Here is a 21,487-nt window from a genome sequence, read left to right on the forward strand (position 1 = left end):
CCAGGCAGAAAATATCATGATTTCCCACACTCGCGACAGACAGACAGATAGCACAATATATTGCGAAAATAACAAGGTAAAATGATAGAGAAAGGTGAACGTGTTATAACGGAGAATATACATTTCCCCCGTCTGTAAACGTATATATTTCTGCTTTGTCTCCATATCGTAATAATTAGATTTTTCGTAGTGTTGAAACTGCATTACGATTCTAGTTTTAGCCATTCACGTGGAGTTGGAGCGGCAAGTTGCAACTCAATTACCATATTGCCAATCAGATCTGACCCTCCACTTTCATCTCCCGTGGGCGAGCCTAGCCTCGGGGGACGGGTAATTTTCTCATTTAGGACTGAAAATTCAACCCTTTCACTTCGGTTTCTAAGCATGGGCACAACTATAACGTAAAAAATAACTCGACACTACCATATACATATTTTATATCAAAAAGGTGAAAAAATTTTCATAGTAATTTTTTTTTTAGCCAATCCAAACATATTATGTACTGAAATCATTCGATATCATCATGTCTAATATATGCACAACATTTCATTACCATTCACATTGTTCCGGGTAAAAACAATGATAACAACACGTGTGATGTTGCAGTGTAGCAGCACCTCTCGGCAGCGGATATCTGGTGCTGGTAATTCTGCAACTTTTGCGCTCCATTGCAAGTGATAGAATGAGTCTAGGAAGCTGGGATTTACACTGTTAGGTGCGTCTGAACCTTCTCGTCAATGTGGCAAGAAAATAATCAGTTTTCGAAACTTCAGAAAATGACCCAGGCATCGGTCCTTTGTGCACATAAAATTCTGGACCCACGGCCATGGAGGGGTTAAGAACCACCCTAACTCCTAACCACCGGGTGTCGGTAGGAACTTGTTTTCAAGCCACAGTCTGAAGTGGGCGCCACTTGATCTCATCACCAAAATCCAGGTATAGAATCCTGCCAGCTGAGCCAACCATACTTCAGACATCTCTGTGACTTTGCCAGGTGTAAGACGATATTTTTTCACACCTTCTCACCTGAATCCATTCTGGCCTAATGTGGGCTTTTGCCTTATCCACCCCTCCAAGCCTATTTTTAAGGATATTAGGAATGGGCTTAATGATTGTGCCATAGGACGTGCCTTGGACACCACTGCACATTCGGCCAGATTGGTTTGAAAAGTGACATTAGAAATTTCAACTTTATTAAAACTGGGCAGTTTTACCACAGATCGTCTGGAATATGTTCGCAGCATTTGATAGCCATTTATCTTCTCTATACCGGCGCCTGTGTGCATGATGCACTAACAGACTATTGTTGCAAGTTCAATTGCAATGTTGTAAATGGTTACAATTTGAATCTCAGGTTCTAAGCACTCTCATTCTTCTTCATGAGCTCAGAAACAATGGTATCTGACATCACTGAATTGCTAAGGTCGTGAGGAATGGATTAGTGATAGAATCAAGCAATCAGATTAAGTAAACAACTTATATAAGTTAATTAATGTTGTGAAGTAACTAGCAATGCAAATATTATATATACATCAGCAAGCATATAAAGGATTTTTTAAAATCTACAACGATCTACATGCTAGTTATGATTCCATATTGTGGATATATGTTTTGACTACAAGTCCTAGTTGTATGCTGGTGCTCATATCTGCTTTCACATGAATAAATTCACTGTGATAATTACTATATGTTCTAAATAGCGCCATCTATATTTCCCAATAGATACTGATTAAATTCATAGCTTTGGCATATCCAGCGTTATTTCTTGGTATCATTATATTGAATGACTTTTTGCCTGATTATCATAATATTAAGATTTTATATTCAACATGCTTAACCATCCTTAGTGACTGTTCAACAGCTTGGGCATGCGGTGATATATTACTGCAACAGTGGCCAGAAAAGCAGTATTTGAGCACATATTTGAAATTGGTGGTGTAAAACATGCAACAGTGCAGAATATTATGATGTTCCTTGAGAAACAAGGCATAGAGCCAACAGCCTGTTACAGCAAAGTGATAAGTGCCTACATAGTCCATCTCAAAGATAGGGGAAGGTGAAGCAAAACGGCACACTGAAGGTTTGAGTCCAAGTTTTGAGTACCTAATACTGTCCATATTTAAAGACTGATGGTATCTGAATGATTTGTTTATTTCTCCACTGTATAAACGTAAAATAACAAATTAAAACTGAATAGTTTCATTGTGAGATTTAATAGAAAATAACATTTGCTTGTGGGCCATTTTGTACATCCGGTTGAGTAAAATGGCCCTCACCTGAGGGATAAAATGGCATCTTACTATACGGAGATAATAACTTATAAAAACATATTTTTGAAACATAAATATATATTTTCTTTGTTCCATGGCAAAAAATAAGTTACATTATTTTGATTCTGCCCACACAAAAGAACATAACCATATTTTCATTGAATATTAGATATAATACAACTTCCTCTTCATTCTTATTTGTACTGTATAAAGGAATGCAAAATAGTTATGCCTGTATCTTACCTGGGGATTATCATTTTCTTTATTCTATATTGAAAAGTAAAATGAATGGTCATGCTAAAAGTTGCTTCTTATTCCATGGTGAAAACTAAAATGAAAAATCTTAAACAAAATGTGTATTCAAGTACCCCAACAAAGCTCACGCACATATTCAGTATAATCTTCATCAACACCCACACAATCATCATGTGCCCAGCGCAGACAGGTAGTACACTGAATCCACTCTTCTCCCGATGTTTTCCTGTATTTTTCAGTGTAGTAAAAGTACAGTGTGTCGTCATCATTATCGGACTCACTTGACTCATCTTGAGATGATGTCAAGCCTCGTTTACCCTTCTCTTCCTTTTCTATAGGCTTTGACTTTTGTGCTTTCTTTGCCTTCTGCTGTTTTTCATATGTAATCTTCCTCTTTGTCCCCTTTATTGCATCAGCTCTTGTCTTGCCACTTTAAGACTCAACCAATTTTAGTTTGTAAGGGGATGTTGTTATGTGTTCTGATACTGCGCGCACCAATTTCCGTTTTTGAATCGAGTGTTTGATTTGCCTTAGGTGGGGGGACTTATTTCAATGACAGAAACGTAGCCAGAGGTACTAGCAATATCAGGTGTTTTGTCAAAACCTGGTTGTGTTGTAGGCCTATTAGCATCGCATGTTGTGGCATCAGTAGGTCTTTGGACATCATTTTGTGTTTCTTGGATACTGCCATCTAATCTTTGAGGTTCATCTTGAAGTTCATTGACAGAGCTTAACGTTGGTGCAACAGAACAGGTTATAATTTTCAAATCACAAAATAAATAAAATAAAATGAATTGATAGTTTCACAAAAGATGAATGGGTAATATGGACCACCTTGAGGTGGCAGTGTTCCATTTTACCCCCTTCGCATGTGGGCCGTTTTGCCCTAGAGGTTCTTTCAATGTAAACAAACCTCACCTCCGACCACGTACAAGAAAATAACTACTTCATTTGTCCGTCTGAATCACACACCACAGCTAAGTAATCGTCCACAATTATTTGAAATTATACGCACACTATCCTTACAAAACATTGTTTTGCAAAATACTCACCATTAGATCAGAGGATGCTGAAAAAATTAAGAACTTCTCACAACCAAACCGAACGTGGCGCCCATGCTCCGTACCTTGCTCATGCCAGCTGATGGCAGGAGGATTAGTTACATGGTACTGCTGACAGATATCAGCAGCTATAAGCACACCTATGTAGGGTGGTCCATATTACCCACCTGGGCCATTTTGCACCACTTTCCCCTAAGTGGGCCAAGTCATACAGGCAAAAAGAGAAGTTTGTGGACAACACCAAACAATGGCTGAAACAAGATGTCATAAAGGTGAAGTGTCCATTGACGAGTGGCTTGAATCCAGCAGGCTCTGGCTACCCCAGATTGGCAGACAGCAGATGGATTTCTCCATGAAAAGACGCAGCATGAAGTGAAATGCAACTCAATCACTGATTCGATACACTGCTGATAAACTGGTGTATGCAGCGAAAAGGAGGGCGAGAAGTGATGCAACAACCGGGCATTTGTCATCAGTCGATTGGTGGAAATCCCGACAAGACCGAAAAAGTACACTGAGTGGTCTGTAATGAAACTCCTAAGGCCAAGCCATATTCAGAAGATGAAGCACTCACTCTTTTTGTGGATGAGAAATTCACAAAAGCAACATGGCAGCTCACACAACTCTCTGCCAGAAAACAACATGTTGATATCTACCCAATGTACAACTGCATCCAATCTGCTAAGGAACTTTGCTACCCAGAAAACATCAGCACTGAGCCAACGGGAGCAGAAGTACAATTGCAGTCACTGCTGGCCTACACAAGTGATCACTTGCTTCAACTGCTGAGAAAGTCCATCTGCCAGATGGCCAATGGAGACAGCACACTCGCCCTGCAGCTCACCTGCAAGTGGGGTTTTGATGGACCCACTGGCCAAAGCCTTTATAAGCAGAGTGGCATGCCCAAAGCAGCTTGAGATGGCTAGGTCCTCTTGACCTTTTTAGTGCCGCTCCAGTTGGCAATCAGGTGGTATGGCGCAATCAAGCACAATATTCTACTCAATTCTGCAGGCTGATGACAGTGGAATACTGCAAGGAGATGGTTGAGCTTAGGAGAGAAGAGTGGCATATTGGCAGTAGCATTTCAAAAATCTTCGGACACACGTCACTGACCTGGACAGTGTCAGCGTCAGTGTGGACTATACATTGGAGCAATGATCAACGGGTAAGTGCTGAATATTATCATCAGCACAGCGTCAATGCAGAGCTGTCCCATTTGCCTCACCCAAACTCATGAATGACCTTGACTGTGTGTGCCAGTTGACAGTCAACAAAGAGGACATATGATGTGGCCTGAGCACCCTGCATGCCTGTATCTGCCTCTTCCAGTGTGTCTTACACATTAGCTATTGACTGACCATAAAGACATGGCAATATGGGTCAGCAGCTGACCAAGAAGAGTTCAATTGGTGCAAGAAGGTCAGCCAAGATGAATTCAGGCATCACCTGCATCTCCACATGGACCAGCCTCGATGAGAGGCGGTGGAATGTCGATCGATGGCAACAAGGCCAGGCGGGCGTTCAGCGACAAATTGAAGCTGGCTGAAGTGACCAGCATCAACGAACAGCTCATCCGTCACCTTCACACCATTCTGCAAGTGCCGGCTTCTTGGCATCATGTGGACTCCGCTAAATTTGCCAACTACTGCAACAGCACAGCAGACCTATAAGTCGAGTTATACACTTGGTACCTGATGCCAATAACCCTGCACAGAGTGCCCAGTCATGGAGAGCAAGTTATTGCATCATTGCCCCTGCCAATTGGAATGGTGAGCTAAGAGGCACAAGAGTCCCGCAACAAGGACATTCGTGCATGCTGCGTTGGTCATGCACAGCAGGACTTGTGCCTTCACAACATCATGACCAATTCAAGTACCTGTTGCTAAACAGCAACCCATTCATCAGCTCCGCTGCAGTGAGTCAGTGCTCTCGAACGACAGCTTTGGGTATGAAATCCCTCACCTCCAATGGTCAGAGCCTGCTGCACCTACAAGCTGTCACAGATCACAATATCATCAGCCATGATTCTAGTGAGTAAAGACACCTGAGTTTGTCACATTTTCATCTTGGTAAATTGTTTTTTGTATTGCTTACAATTTGAATTTTGCTGATGGTTGGTGCACAATAAAATTGCTTCATATTGCCATGCATCATCAACGTTATATTTGTGAGTTAATCATAAATATAATACAGCAGTATTTTTATGCTGCAAGAAATTACATGTACAGTGCAAAATACTGTACAATCCATCAGGAACAACATTATCTCACGGTAGAGACAAAAACAGATGTCAGAAGCTGATTCTACGTTGAAATCTACCCCTGATTATATGAGTTTCGTGTATGCACCACATCAAGGTAAAGATGTGTCATATTTTATTCTGATCTTGCCCACTGTGCACACTGTCTAGTTAATCTTGTAATGGAGAAATTATCATATTGAAAGCAAAGCCATAGTTGATGTCACGAGCAGACACATGAGAACATCTGGCTCTCGTGCCAAAAATTTTTCTCTTAATCACGTCATTTCTCATCGACGCAAAGAACTACAGACCTTAGGATACTTTCATTTGCAAGAAAAAGAGTCAGTGAGTAATATGGTCTTTAATTCCTTTCCCAAAGTCCTATACTTTCCGAGATATTAATGTTTGAAAACAAGCAGTCTTCGAGAAAGTGGCTGTACTGAGAGGACGACAACAGTAAAGATAGCCTGGCATTGAGGGCTTAATATATAATGTATACACACACACACACACACACACACACACACACACACACACACATACACACACACACACATAGACACACACACACACACACACACACACACACACACACATATATATATATATATATATATATATATATATATATATATATATATATATATATATATATGTATGTCTTCCAGTATTGAGAGAGAGAGAGAGAGAGAGAGAGAGATAGAGAGAGAGAGAGAGAGAGGTACATAGATAAATAGGTAGATGGATAGATACATAGACAGAGATGTAGATATATAATAGATAGATATATGTATAGATAGATAGATAGACAGATACATAGATAGAGATGCAGATATATATATATATATATATATATATATATATATATATATATATATATATATATATATATATCTTGCAGTACAGTATATATATATACATATATATATATATATATATATATATATTTTGTTATGAAGGAGGATTTGCCAGTTAGGTAGTCTCGTGCCTCTGAGACGTTTCTGGTACCGTAAGTTTCGGTACGAGTCGTCAGAGTTGCCAGTTTGCCTGGTGTTTGTGAGCGTAGTTATTTCGTAAGTTAAACATTCATTTATTTGTATGCTCTTTCTTTATAATGTTTTATTTAAGTGATTGCTTGTTAAATTATGTAATTTAAGTTCGTATGGTAAATGATTTAGAGTGTTATGTAATGTAGGAAAACTCTAGCATGTTTTGATGTCTCGTAGTTGGTAACTGTTGTTGCTAGGGGCTGATGCAAGACAGTATGTCCTAGAATGTTGGAGAAGCAGAAGTTTTGAGAGTAATGCAAGCTTATATAAGGATGGGCAAGAGCTTAGTTAGTCAGTCAGTTTGGAGTTTAGTCGGGTTTCAGGTCAGTTTGTGTGAAGTGCAGTCAGTTTTGGTGTCAGTGAAGGTTGTATATTTTTGGTACTTGTTAAAAACAGTGGCAAACAGTGACGGGTTATTGAAGTTTATATATCAGTGGAACTTGAGAAGACAGTGAAGTGTATTAAGTGTAATTACTGTCAGTGAAGATTATTTTCAGTATTTGTGTAATAATTGAAGTGTTAGCAAGCATTAAGTGTACTAACTGTGAAGTGTTGTTAAACATTAAGTGTAACTGCAATCTATAAAATGTGTATAGCTCCAGTGCTTGTGAGAACAGTGAAGTTGGAAAGCATTAAGTGGAATTATTTGGAAAATAAAGACTGAACTTTAAGGAGCCAGTGTTTATTTTTGCCTCAGCTGATCTTGTGTACTGCACACCTAAAGGCTGACCATAAGAACAACAACTCACTGGGCAACGTCCTTCCTGTACTGTACTACTGCTGTTGGAGCCTGTGGCAGTGTGGGGACTGGGATGTAACAATATATATATATATATATATATATATATATATATCGCAAGAAAATTTTCTCTTTACAGAAGGAGAATGAGTATAAAAATGTGTATTGCAGTTTGACCTATCATTTGGTCATTAGTACTTCATCTTCCCACAAGTGGCTCTGATGTTGTTATACACTTCGACATACTGTATACGTTAATTAAAGAGGTGGATGGAAACCTGATGCGAGGGAGAGCTGGAGCTCCTGTTTCATCAGCCCTCAGGACTAGCATCTAGCTATACACATTTGCTGAACTTTGTCATTGTTTCAGTAACAAAGTGATTAGGCCAGCATACTCTCCCATACAATGTCCTCCAACTCTCAACAACAAACTACATGCACATTACACAGCACACATCTTTTTTCTGAATTAAATACAAAATGGCATCTCAACACCCAACCACAGAGTCCACAGACGTGAAGATGGGCCATAAGAGTCCCCACCATCCGCCCCTCTCCTGGTGACTGTCAAGAGAAATGCCCGCAACCACTTTGTGACTCACTTCTTCATTTCTCTAACATTAACGGTCTTTCCTTTAATTTTTTCTCTGTTGATAACCACGTCTCTTCCTCAAAGCTCATTATCCCTTCCGTACTGAAGCACACCCTTCTCTGTATTCTCCTCCTTTCTTTTACTCACTTAAAAGCCTGTGGTGGATCTTGTGTGTGTGTGCACAGCAACATGTCTTGATCTCGTGTTCCTGAACTTGAATATTCTGAATTCCCCACTCTCTGGCCTCGGCATTCCTGTCTTTCTCTGCCTTAATGTATCTGTGCTGTTTACTTAGTCCCTAATTCTGCTAACTAAAAAAAATTCTTTCACTATCCTACTTTCAAGATGGAACACATCGTATGAAATTTTTCTCTCTCTATAATCTCCATTCTTGGTGATTTCAATATTCCCCACAACTTTGACTCTTCTCTCCTTTCACTGATCCATATTTGGTGAACAAGCCTACATTTTTTCTATCCCTAATGACCAATAGTAGGACTCGCATATGTTTGCGGCTGTGGTGTGGCCCGCACCTGTGTACAGTGTTGCCACGTTTTCTATACCGTTATCTCTCTCTCTCTCTCTCTCTCTCCTGGCGGGAAATGTGAGCCACCCTGAGTACTTTTGATTCTTTTGTAAGTTATTTATAATTGTGCTTTCATTTGTTAATTTGGTTTTGTTATATTTAGTGATGCCGACAATGCATTCAATGCATGCCCCTCTCCTGCCTCTCTCTCTCTCTCTCTCTCTCTTTCTCTCTCTCTCTCTCTCTCTCTCTCTCTCTCACCGACTGGGTGTGGAAGTGTTGCCGCTCGCGAGTGAATAATGTTTTTTTTTTTTTTACTTCGGTATTGGCATATGCCTACTATTTTGTCCTACATATTAGCTTATGATTATAAATGTGATTATTCCTCGCCCTTAAAATTATGGTAAAAGCCAGTAAATGTGAGCATTTTTCCCTAGCAACACCTGTACAAGCTATGGTTGGGTATACGGAGGGGTACGTATCTTTACCTTAGGCCAGACTGGGTGTGTAAGTGTTGCCACTCACAAGAATTATATGAATTATTTCTTTTACTTTGGATATTGGCATATTTCTTCTTTTTTTAGGCTCATTATCTTATATCCATAACTGTGATATTATTACCCACCCTAAAACTACGCTAAAAACCATTAAAGGTGACTACAATTTCTTTTAGCAACACTGTACAATATGTATGCCATGTTTCTCTGTTACTGTATAAATATTTTATGCATAATAAGATTACTGTTGATTCATCCATCAAAATACACAAGTGTAAGTTTTATTTATCTGAATTTATCGAATTTGTGATGCCTTGTACATAAATAGCTTCCGTTTCACATCGCAAGTTGGGGAAACGTGGCACCATTGTACACAGGTGCGGGCCACACCACATCCGCAAACGTACGCGAGTCCTACTATAGACCAGGTTATACAGCACCCTACCTGTATCCCTGACTGCAATGGAGAGAGATGCAATGTATTGGTCAGTTCCTTACAGCTAATCTTCCTGCTTATTCTGTTAATATTTTCTCTCCATTGGGCTCCCCCAATCACCTTTTGACCTCAACCTGTCCTGTCACTCCAGTATGACAAGAGGACCCTCCCAAGAAGCGGCAGCTTTGGCACTTCGGAGCTGCTGATCGGGAGGCCCTCAGGCAGTATTTCTGTGATTTTCCCTGGAATGAATATTGCTTCCATGGCCTAGAGCCATCTGAGTATGCCTTGTGCATTAGGGTGGTTATTCTCTCGGGCATGGAAGCATACATTCATTTCCATTATCATTCGACTAATGCAAAATTACTTCAGTTTAATCACGCTTGGTCTAATGCTGTCTGGAAAAAGGAGAAGGCCTACATAAGGTACTGGAGCCATCTCACCCCTGAATCTCATCTCTTCTATGCATCTGCTCATAATCTTGCTAAGTCTGTCCTTTCCTCTGTCAAAAAAAATTGTCATTCATACTTAATGCTCCGAAATCTCGAACTCAAATTCTTCCTGCTCCTTCTGGCACCTTGCCAGAAACCTTTCTAACATTGTTACTTCATCATCCTACCCTTTTCTTTTCTATTCTGATGGCGCTGTGGCTCTTTCTTCTACCGATAAAGCAGAACTCTTGGCTCAGACCCTCATAAAATCCAATTTGGGCGATTCGAGTGCTGTTCGTCCATCACTTCCCCCCTCTGACTTTCTCATGGCTGACATCAAAATTTCTTTAATTTATGTGTTTTCTGTCATCACTGGCCTCTCTTCTATCTAGGGATATGGGTCTGGTGGGGTTCCTCCTTTTGTCCTCAGGAAATGTGCTTCTGTGCTTAGGGTATGCCTAAGTAAGCTTTTTTGCCTTTGTCACCTTGTACCTTTCCTTTTTACTGGAAGTTTGCTCTCATCCAGCCTGTCCCAAAGAAGGATGACCTTTCCCAGCCCTCTGACTTTCACCTAATTGCTCTCACACCTTGTACTTCTAAGGGTTTTTTCTCTATTCTTGACTATATATATATATATATATATATATATATATATATATATATATATATATATATATATATATATATATATATATATATATATATATATAAAGCAACTATCCTATCATAACCTTCTTTCCGATTGTCTGTATGGGTTCTGTAAGCGATGTTCCACTGGCGAACTTCTCACATTCCTTTCAGACTCCTGGGCATCCTCCTTTCGGGACTTTGGCGAAAACTTTGCCATTGCACTTGACATCTCGAAGGCTTTTAATTGAGTCCACTATAAATCTTTAATTTCTAAACTGCTCTCTTATCGTTTCAAACCTTCTGTCTGTGCCTTCATCTTTAGCTTCCTTTGTGCTTGTTCTGTAGCTTCTGCTGTAGACGACCACTGTTCTTCTCGTAAGGGTATCAATAGCAGTGTTCCTCAGGGCTCTGTCCTATCACTAACTCTCGTCTTTCTCTTCATCAATGACTTTGTAAGGTGTTCATCTAACTTCTCTCACTTATAGGCTTATGATTGCACTCTTCACCTTTCCATCTGGTTCCCGTAGGACCCATAATAGCAGTTATTTCAACAGGCAAGGATGACCCTAAGGCACACTTGATGTCTGATTTTGCTCATATCTCTGACTGAAGTAAGAGTAATCTTGTTGCTTTCAATGCACCAGAAGCTTAGTTCTTTAATCTTTCGACCCGTCAAAATCTACCAGTGGCATATCCTCTAATTTTTAACAGTACCCAGTTCTATCCTGCATAATCTTTGAACATACTTGGTGTTTCATTCTCTTGGAATTTATCATAGGAACATCATATTTCTTCTCTTGTAAAATCTGCTTCCAAGAGATTTGATGGGCTAAGCTGACTGCATTCCTTCTTTACTCCTGCACAGTTGTTGACTTTTTACATGGGTTTTACTCGCCCCTGTGAAGAGTACAACTCTCATGTGAGGGGAGGCTCCAGACATAAAGCTCTTCTCAGCAAGATGGAGTAACAGGCTTATAATTTCATTAATTCTCGTCCTCTTACTAGCTCCCTTTAACCCCTTTCTCTTCGTTTCACTGTTTCAGATTTCTCTCTTTTATATTGCTACTTCAGTGGTCACTTTTTCTTTGAACTGTCTGCATGCATCCTTTCACAACTCCAATACAAGTAGAGTATCCGTCAAGCAGCAGATTTTCATCTCATTTCATTCCAACTCTCTAATCCAAGAGTTAATCATTACTCCCAGTCTTCCTTGTATGCAACAGTTCAACTCTGGAACTATGTTCCTCTGTCTGTATTTCCTACAACCTAGGACCTCTGTCCAGTCATCTCGGAATGAACGGATCTTGAATTTGGCTCTAGATTATCTTATTTTATTTATTTATTTATTTACTTTTTTTTTCATGGAGAGAACAATATGAGGACTTCAAACCTTGTGTTCTTCCTCCTTGCCTTGGAATTAAAATGCTGTTGTGTATTAGATAGGCAATAAACTAGGCCCTATTCTAACCTAATGTAATAGCCTATATCTACTCAGCTCTTACTAACCTAACCTAATGTAACTCAACTACAATAAGCTAACTAACCTAATCAAATATAACACAACCTAACCTAACCTAACCCAAACACAACTTAACCTAACTTAATGTAACCTAAGCTAACAAACCTGACATAACCTAACTAACCACACATTAACAAACCTAACCTAATCGAAACTGACTAACCTAACCTAGCAAACCTAACATTACTAACCTAACCAAAACAAACCCAACCCAAACCAACCACACTAACCTAACTGAACCTAACCTACCCACACTAACCGAATCTAACCTGTCTAACGTAACACAGCCTAAAATACTTAACCTAACCTAAATAAACCTAGCTTAATCTAACTTAAGCTAACTTAATGAAACCATAATAGCTTAACCTAACCTAACCTGTCTAACAAAACCTAACCAAACTCTGCTACAGATTGAAAAGTTGCTGTTTAATCTGCCATCATGAAGACAGTGCTGACTTTGATGATGATGATGATGATGATGATGATGGTGATGATGATGATGGCAGCCTCTGAATCAGCGGAAGAGACGGAACTGTTTGGCTGTCATAATGGTGGTCATTTTGGGTTTAACCCCAAGAAACTGCTTGACTGGAAGTTAGGTGAGTAGGATTTGTTTGTTATAACGCAATGAGGAGATAAAACAACGGCAAAACAGGTGTTGTTGGTATGGTCTATAAAGAGATGACTAAGGCTCGTATTGTCGTTGGGTAAGGAAGCTTCCTAGCACCTCTTCCTTAACGATTCATTTTTGTATACGGTTGGTTATTGTCTTTTTGTACGTTATTTATGCATAGTATGACGATGTTAGAATGATTTATACAGCATAGGTGTAAGCTGTAAAAAGCAAAATAAGTCGCTTAGGAAAAAGTGTTAAGGAGTTTCCTCAACTGACGAGAATTCAAGCCTATGTTTAGCAAAGAGTGGCATAAATATTTCTTAGGGATTATACGTGAAATTAGTGTTTAAGGAATTATAGTAGTGGAGTGTAGGAATACCTCAGATATGTTCATATACAAAAATACACGCGAAAAGAAGTGTGTTAATAAAAATATAGTATAATAACTGGTGAATGTATTTAAGAATCTTATATGGAAGAATAATTAGAGGAAAGGTGGGAAATATACCAGAACGTCTGGTTAGAAACGAAGTGTTTTCAAGACACGTGTTCTCGTCGATTAAGGAATATCTAATACATTCTCCTTGGTGATTTATTTCCATACTCTGCCTTACTGCTGCCTCTTATGTTGAATTTATCTTTTACACACCAACATGGAAGACAAAAATAACACGCAAGGGATTTTAATTGTGCTGTATCCAAAAATACAGTAAACTGCTTAGGAGCTTCCTTAACTGAGGTTAATACAGGTTGAAGTGTAGTAGGGGATGTGTGGATCAAAGGTTTACCGTGAGAATATGAAGAATGCAAGTGTAAAGGACTATAGGGTATTCTTGTCATTTATGGATCTGGAAAAAGTGTATGACAAGGAGACTCGGCAGGATTATGAAACACTTTGCGGATGTATGATGTTGATGGAGAGGTGCTGAAAGTTGCAATTAATTTTTAATGCTGGTAGTGTAGTGTTGGCTTCTAAAGGAGTGTTTAAATATAAAAAAATAGAGTGTGACAAGGGTCTATAATGTATCGCCAATGTTATGATTGTATACCAGTATATACTTGAGGGTATATATATATATATATATATATATATACGGTATATATGTATGTTTAAAGACTGTATGGACTTTAGGATAGATTGTTAATAGGAATGAAAAGTTTTTATGTAAACAGTACAGCGTGTATAAGAGTGGGAAATACTGTGAGTGACGGGTTTTCTGTGAGAGTCGGGCTGCGGCAGGGATGTGTGTTTTCGCCTAGGCTGTTTAATATATACTGTATATGGATGGTGTTGCAAGGGAGATGAATGCGAGTGTTAGGTGGAGGTTTGAGTCTGGTGAATGCTGATGGTAGAGAGTGGAATTTGAATCAGTTGCTGTTTACGGATGATACTGCACAGGTGGATGATTCGCAGGAGAGATTGGGACACTTGGTAGAGGAGATTGGAGGGGTGGTGAAAGGAGGAAATGAGGGTAAATGAGAATAAAATTAAAGTGATGAAGTATACGAGGTTGGTAGATGGTAGGAGGATGAATGTAGCTTTGAATGGTGAGTTGTTTGAGGAGGTATAGTGTTTTAAGTGTTTAGGGTCACATGTTGCTGTAGACGGAAGAATAGATGTAAAATGAAGTTTAGAATGAATGAAGTAGGAAAGGCTCTGGGAGGACTGAAAAAAGTGTTTACATCCCGTTCATTTAGAATGGATGAAAAGAGAAGGCTTTATGAGGAGGTAGTGGTACCAACTGCGTTATACAGGGCTGAAACATGGAATATGGGTGTAGCAGAGAGGAAAAGTTTGAATGTATTGGAGATGAGGTGTCTCAGCATTATTTGAGGAGTGACGCGTATGGATCGAGTCAAAAATGAGGAAGTGTGAAGGAGAACTATAGTCACGCAGAAAGTAGCTGACTGCGTTGAACAGAGAGCACTGCGATAGTTTGGGCATATGGAGAGAATGGATGATGAGCGATTGGTGAAAAAGATAACTGAATAGGATGTGAGAGGTGAGGCTGAGAGGATGACCACGAATTGGATGGACGGACAGTGTGAAGAGAGCGTTAGAAGCAAGAGGGATTTCCGTAGAGCAAGGAAGAGTTGTTGCACATGATAGGAAAGATTAGAGAGAAATTGTGCATGAATAAATGGTGACGCTGCCCTGCAGAGATATTCTCCTGCATTTGGTCTGACCAGCTGATCAGGTCAGGTGTGGGTAAGGGGATGGGTCCATTATGATGTGGCAGGGGTAAACCAGCTCTGCTGCTGGGCCCAACTACGGATGTCGCTGATTACACTGGTAATTGACCCTCGTGCTGTGTGGTGCGGTGAGGATCTGTCCCTTTTCACCTTGCGGAACAGATATGAATAAATGTGTGTGTGGATGAGTAAGTTGGGAGTGTGTCGTCCTGTCTCGGCTACTCCCCTTTCTTTGGAGGAGGATGCAGCCTAAGTATATATATATATATATATATATATATATATATATATATATATATATATATATATATATATATATATATATATAGATAGATAGATAGATAGATAGATAGATAGATATAGATATAGATATAGATAGATATATATATATATATATATATATATATATATATATATATATATGTGTGTGTGTGTGTGTGTGTGTGTGTGTGTGGAGAGAGAGAGAGAGAGAGAGAGAGAGAGAGATGGTGATGCTGGTGTGTAGCAATATTTACCGCCGCAGCACTTCATTGATATGTCAAAATCTTACAATAAGTTCCACTTCATTCATGTGTCAAAATCTCACAATAACTTCCTTCCTCTCCCCAGCGCTAGCTCAGTGCAGTAAACCAAGGACGTTGGAGTTTTGCCTGTCTCAGCTGGACAAATGCAGCCAGGTAACATATTTCACAAGCTTTATTTTGGCTTTACCTTAATTGCTACACCTGTTAAACGCTGGACGTACCACATTCTCTCTCTCTCTATCTCTATACATCAATTTATCAAACCTGTTGTTATCGCGAAAAGTTTCATCTCTTGTATTTCTAAAGCCTTTCAGTCTGTCTTAAATATAATGATTCTGAAGCATCTTTTCATTCGTAAATGTTCTCTAACCGTCGATATGAATTCATTCAGGGATGCTCCACTGGCAATTTTTAATTAATTAATTTATTAACTTATTTATGTATTAGTTTGTATTTCTCCCAGACTCTAGTTCATAATCTTTTTGGAATTTCTGTGAAGCCTTTTCTATTGTACTAAACATCAACAAGTACTGAAAGGGTTCAGTTGTATATAATGTTGACCGTATATACTTTTATCTTCAGTACAGTTAGAAGACGCTTCATAATGAAAACCGAGTCAACAGTGAGGAAAAAATTAAGCCATGACAGATTTTAATATATTTTGCTACTGAGTTCTCATATAATATGTTAAGTATTGACGAATATCACCGCACCCCCTCAGCGGACATCCAGCAGCAGCAGCAGCAGCAGTAGTAGTAGTAGTAGCATTTGTAGTAGTAGCAGTAGTTGTAGTAGTAGTAGTAGTAGTAGTAGTAGTTGTAACCCCAGACTCATATGAATGTGAACCAAGTGGCTTCAGAATGAAGTTACCTTTCTCTTGCAGACCACATCCTCCTTTTGGTGGATGGGTTGTGAGTTAAGCGAGGTTTGTATAACCAGGCAGTGGAGCCACATAGTCATGTCAGGTGCCACCGGGTGAAGGGATCCCTCTCCAGCACTCCGGATATACCGTACACTGAAAAAAAAAAAAAAAAAAAAAAAAAGTAACATGGTGGTATATATGTCTCTAACAAGTCAGGTTAAATTTAACTTGCTTCACAGTCAGGTTAGACTCGTTAATTGGAGTTGGAGTGAGATGAATCTTTATGTTATGGTGATTAGCGGATTTATTCTACCTGCATGAATCAACTCTTGCACTTTACTATTAAATTCCCACGTCAGTTTTTTTCTATACTGAGTGGTGCTCTTTCTCACCTTTTCCTGCCGGTTTCGGCTGGAGGGATTGGTCGGCGTGAGAAAGCCTTCTTCTTTGCTATCCCTGCTTTATTCTAGTAGTTTATGTTACACTGTTGGAGGAGACGCCTAACATGAGCCAACTGGCTTACTACAGTTGTCCTCTCTTCTTATGATCTTATCTCTTTATATATACTCGTAAAACGAGAAGAATAGTCAACCCAGACTCACCCTGCAAGACCTATTGCAACTGTAAACTAATTTGTCTTAATTATTTACTTATGTATTTTACTTTTTTACCATGTGACCTCTAGTATCGTAATGAGATAAGGTTACTCCAGTCTGATTATGAAACTCAGATGGGAAAGAAAACATCAGCTTAGTTCTATAGGCGGTATTCTTGTGTGGTGAGGAAGCTTACTAACACTACTTTCTTACCTTCCTATTTTATTGCTATGTTGGTCTACGGGGAAGTGGCTGTGATAGGGTGCATCCAGACTGAAAGTGGGCAGGCAGTTGCGAGCCAGAGCGGGTTAAGGAGGGAGGTTTTAAATCACAATAACTTATACCCTTAGCTGCATGCAATTCTTTTTCTTCGGGGTCACATAGTCATCCAGTCATATAGCAATGTCTGAGTGCCTCGAGAAGAGAATCAGCAACGGTGCACCTTTGTCATCCTCCCAAAGAAAATCAGGGATTATGTTTTTTGAACATTAGGTTGGACCCAAGTTTGTTAGGTATAGGTTGGCTCAATGTCAAAACACGGTTATTCTGATGATTTTTTGGTATGATTACCCGAGTTCTTTCATCTACTCCCAAGGAAAGGTGCGATGGTGCCGAATTATATTACACCGAACTCTCTCCCGTGCTACCAACATGAGTGCATGACTAAGTGAACCAGAAGAACAAAACACCTGACCACACTGCCAACGGTTGTGAACAGGCACCAGCATGAGCCTGCATGGGCTTGCCCAGGAAGAGTTGACAGTTAACTTGAAGCCACCCAGGCAGGTCTGATATAATGCAGCTTAACACTGAGGTTTCACTAACATCATCTGTATAGGAGACACGCCGTATGATGCACAATGACAGAGCCTTTATTGCACAGCAATGGAAGAGGACTGGAGAAAAAAAGGTAAATTATCGTATTTACACCCAACTCCCAAACAAGCTTAAAATTATATTTTTCCGAAGGATTTTAGTGTTTTTCGTGTGTATCTGATAATCATTCCGGTCGGAAATCACTTTTTTTTTTTTGCGGTCCCTCCCTCCTCCAGGAATAATGGGGGACCTGTGGGAAAGGGTCGTTTTGGGTGGGGAAAACACGCAAAAACGAGTGATTTCCGACTGAAACTGGTATCAAATTCAAACCAAAAACACTAAAATCCTTTGGAAAGTTATAATATTAAGTTTCTTAGGGAGTTCGTGTTTCCTAACTGGGGGGTCTTGCCCCCCAGACCCCCCTAGCCCTGGCCGAGCTTCCTAACTGGGGGGAGCGAACCCTCCTGACATTAACCAAACCTCATCTAACCTAACCCAACCGGGTGTAAATACGAAATAATGCCTTTACCAACCAGTTTACGGCTCCTGAAGTAATTACGGTAATTTTGCAGCCTTCGCAGTTCATGGCTGGAGACGAACTGACTTTCAAATCCTGCGGGCCCTAGCGTGGGGCGTTTGAAATCCTACTTTGTGATTGGCTGAATCATGTGCGACTCATGGGTTTTATCCACCCACACACATAACACACACAAACGAACACACAATTGTCCGACCACTGCCGGGGAAAGATGGCTCTCTCTCATTGAAAATAATAACAATATAATTTGCATACCTCATCAACGGTTGATGTACGACGGAAGTGCCATAGAAGAAAAAAGGCTTAGAATTGCGTAAAGTATAAGATGAGTTAGCCCATTTTCTTGTCAGTGAGTTGGGTGTAAATATGAAATAATACAGAAAAGAAATGTCTAGTCTGTTTATTTTTGTATACATGTATACACGTACTGATCTGGTGATAGCCATTTTGTCCATGAATTTCTATTACAAGGCAAATCAGTATTTACACTACACGAGTTATACGAGTTATTATGAGAGATAGCGAAGATAATAGGCGGAAAATTGCAATAATAAATTTATAGGACTATTTCAAAGCTCTAATTCTGGATATGGAAGCAAAACCTATGTTCATTTTCCAAGGTACTGAGCCTTCATCTGAAAAGAAGTACTCTGCGAATGTCTCTCATTTGTTCCCATTATTGAGTACCATTCTTCTGTTGAGTTCTAAAACCACACATTACCAGGATTTTCTTTCATATCATCCATGGGACTAGCTGTTGCATCCTACCGCTTCTTCAGTAATCACGTTATACTGTAGGATGCATACACATTTAGTGATCTGTACTGCTTTATCAAAATGATTCTTGTTTATTCATTATTCTAAATTTCTGTCCTGTGATAATCTAACACTAATTTTCTGCTTTAAACCCTATCCAGAGCAAGATGTGCCTTTCAGCAAGCAGATTGTACTCCAGCATATTGTTTTCCAGCAACTGTGACATCCTTAAGAATGCCGTCTACGATTTTTTTTTTTTTTTTTTTTTTTACTGCCGGGGATCTTGCCGCCTGCAGTTACCGAGGGTGATGACGTCGCCATGGCAACACCAGCCTACTCGTCTGGAGTTCGGATGTTCAAACCCTCCAGCCCGCCTCAGCTCTAGTTCACTTCGTCAGCCCCCTCGTAATCAGGATGCACCCTTATGACCACATACTTAGGATTCTTTATAACTACTTCCACAGATCCTAAGTAAACTCCACGGTGAGGTGGATGAGCAGACTTACAAAGCTGCAGCTGGTTATGCTTCTGAATGTTCCGAGCTCTTCAACGCCCATATCAATATAGAGATGATCCCTCCAACCCTGGCTGGTAAGTTGTTTGATTTTCCCTAGTATGATTATTACTTCCATGGCCGAGAGCCATCTGAGTGTGGCATGGACATTATGGAGTTTATTATCTCGGGCATGGAAGGATAAATTCCTTTCTCATATCTTTTGACTAATGCCAAAAAAAAAAAAAAAAAGGTTTAATCACGCTTGTTCTAATGGTGTTCACTACAAGGAGAAGGCCTATAAAAGGTACTGGAGCCAACCCACCCCCGAATCTCATATTTTTTATGTTTCTGCCCTGAATCATGCGAAGTCTGCTCTTCGATTTGCTAAAAATAATGTCATCCATACTAAATGTTCTGAACTCTCCAACTCGAAAACTTCCTGTTCCTTCTGGCACCTTCCCAGAAACCTTTTTAACTCATTATCCTTCCCTCTTCTTTTCCATTTTGATGGCTCTGTAGCTATTTCTTCTACTGATAAAGAAGAAATCTTCGTTCAGACTTTCTCTTCGAATTCCTCCTCACAATATTCAGGTGTTGTCCCTCCATCTCTTCCCTCCTCTGACTTCCTCATGACTGAAATTAAAATTTCTTCAGTTGATGTATTTTCTCCCATTACTTGCTTAAATTCTAACAAGGCATATGGGCCTGATGGGATCCTTCCTGTTGTCCTGAAGAACTGTGCTTCTGTAAACTCTGTTGTCTTTGTATATCAACTTGCACCTTTCCTTCTTGCTGGAAGTTTGCTCTCGTTCAGCCTGACTCAAAGAAGGGTGACAATTCACAGCCTTCTAACTATCGCCCAATTGTTTTAACATCCTGTATTTCAAAAGTTTTCGGGTCCGTTCTTAACAAAAATATTTTAAAGCATCTTTCCTCTCACAACCTTCTTACTGATCGTCAGTATGGGTTCTGTCAGGGACGCTTCGCTGGTGATCCTCACACATACCCTTCAGACTCCTGGTCATCCTCCTTTCAGGACTTTGGTGAAAGCTTTGCCATTGCACTTGACATCCCAAAGGCTTTCGATCGAGTCCGGCACAAATCTTTAATTTCCTAACTACTCTATTGCGCTTTCTATCCTTCTATCTGCGCCTTCATCTCTAGCTTCGTTTCTGCTTATTCTATAGAAGCTGTTGTAGACAGCCACCGTTCTTCTCGTTGAGGTATCAATAGTGGTGTTCCTCAGGGTTCTCTCCTGTCTCCAGCTCTTTTCCTTTTATTCACCAATGACCTTCTAATCTGTACACCTAACCATATTCACTCATATGTTAATGATTCCACCCTTCACCTTTCCATTCGCTTCCTGCAGCGTCCATCTCAGCAGTTTCTTCAACGAACACGGGATGAGGCTATGGCACAGCAAATGTCTGACTTGGCTTATATCTCTGATTTGGATTTAAAAAGAAAAAAAAATGATTTTATACTTAGTTCTTTCATCTATCAACCCAACAAAATCTTCCACAGTTTTTAACAATATCCAGCTCAATCCTTCATCATCTTTAAACATACTTGGGGTTTCATCATCTCGGTATTTATCGTGTAAAGTTCATATTACATCTCTCTCAAAATCTGCTTCCAAGAAATTCGTTGTGCTAAATTTTCTTTACACCTGCAATGTTGTTGACATTATGTAAGGGTTTTATTCGCCCCTGTGTAGAGTACAACTCTCATGTCCGAAGAGGCTCCCAACACATAGCTCTTCTCAATAGGGTGGAGTCAAGGCTTTTCATCTCATTAACTCTGGCTCTCTTCTAACTCTGTCTCTTTGTTGCACTATTGCATC

At 39.7% G+C, this 21,487-nt stretch overlaps 1 protein-coding gene across 2 annotated transcripts in view; it reads left to right on the forward strand.

The window, feature by feature from the left end:
* The window catches only part of LOC145395422 (uncharacterized), a 284,261-nt gene that overhangs the window by 233,549 nt on the left and 29,225 nt on the right, over positions 1-21,487 (forward strand). The window contains exons 2-4 of one of the 2 annotated variants that reach the window (XM_080269025.1): positions 12,658-12,846; positions 15,666-15,733; positions 19,613-19,739. In XM_080269025.1, coding sequence (XP_080125151.1) covers positions 12,687-12,846; positions 15,666-15,733; positions 19,613-19,739 — 355 coding nt within the window. In that variant the 5' untranslated portion in view covers positions 12,658-12,686. The remainder of the gene's footprint in view (positions 1-12,657; positions 12,847-15,665; positions 15,734-19,612; positions 19,740-21,487) is intronic. The other variant, XM_080269026.1, reaches the window with a different exon arrangement.

The sequence above is a fragment of the Coenobita brevimanus genome, chromosome 31, assembly GCF_032717465.1.
Source record: "Coenobita brevimanus isolate Jiangsu-jjx chromosome 31, ASM3271746v2, whole genome shotgun sequence".
Taxonomy (NCBI): Eukaryota; Metazoa; Arthropoda; class Malacostraca; order Decapoda; family Coenobitidae; genus Coenobita; species Coenobita brevimanus.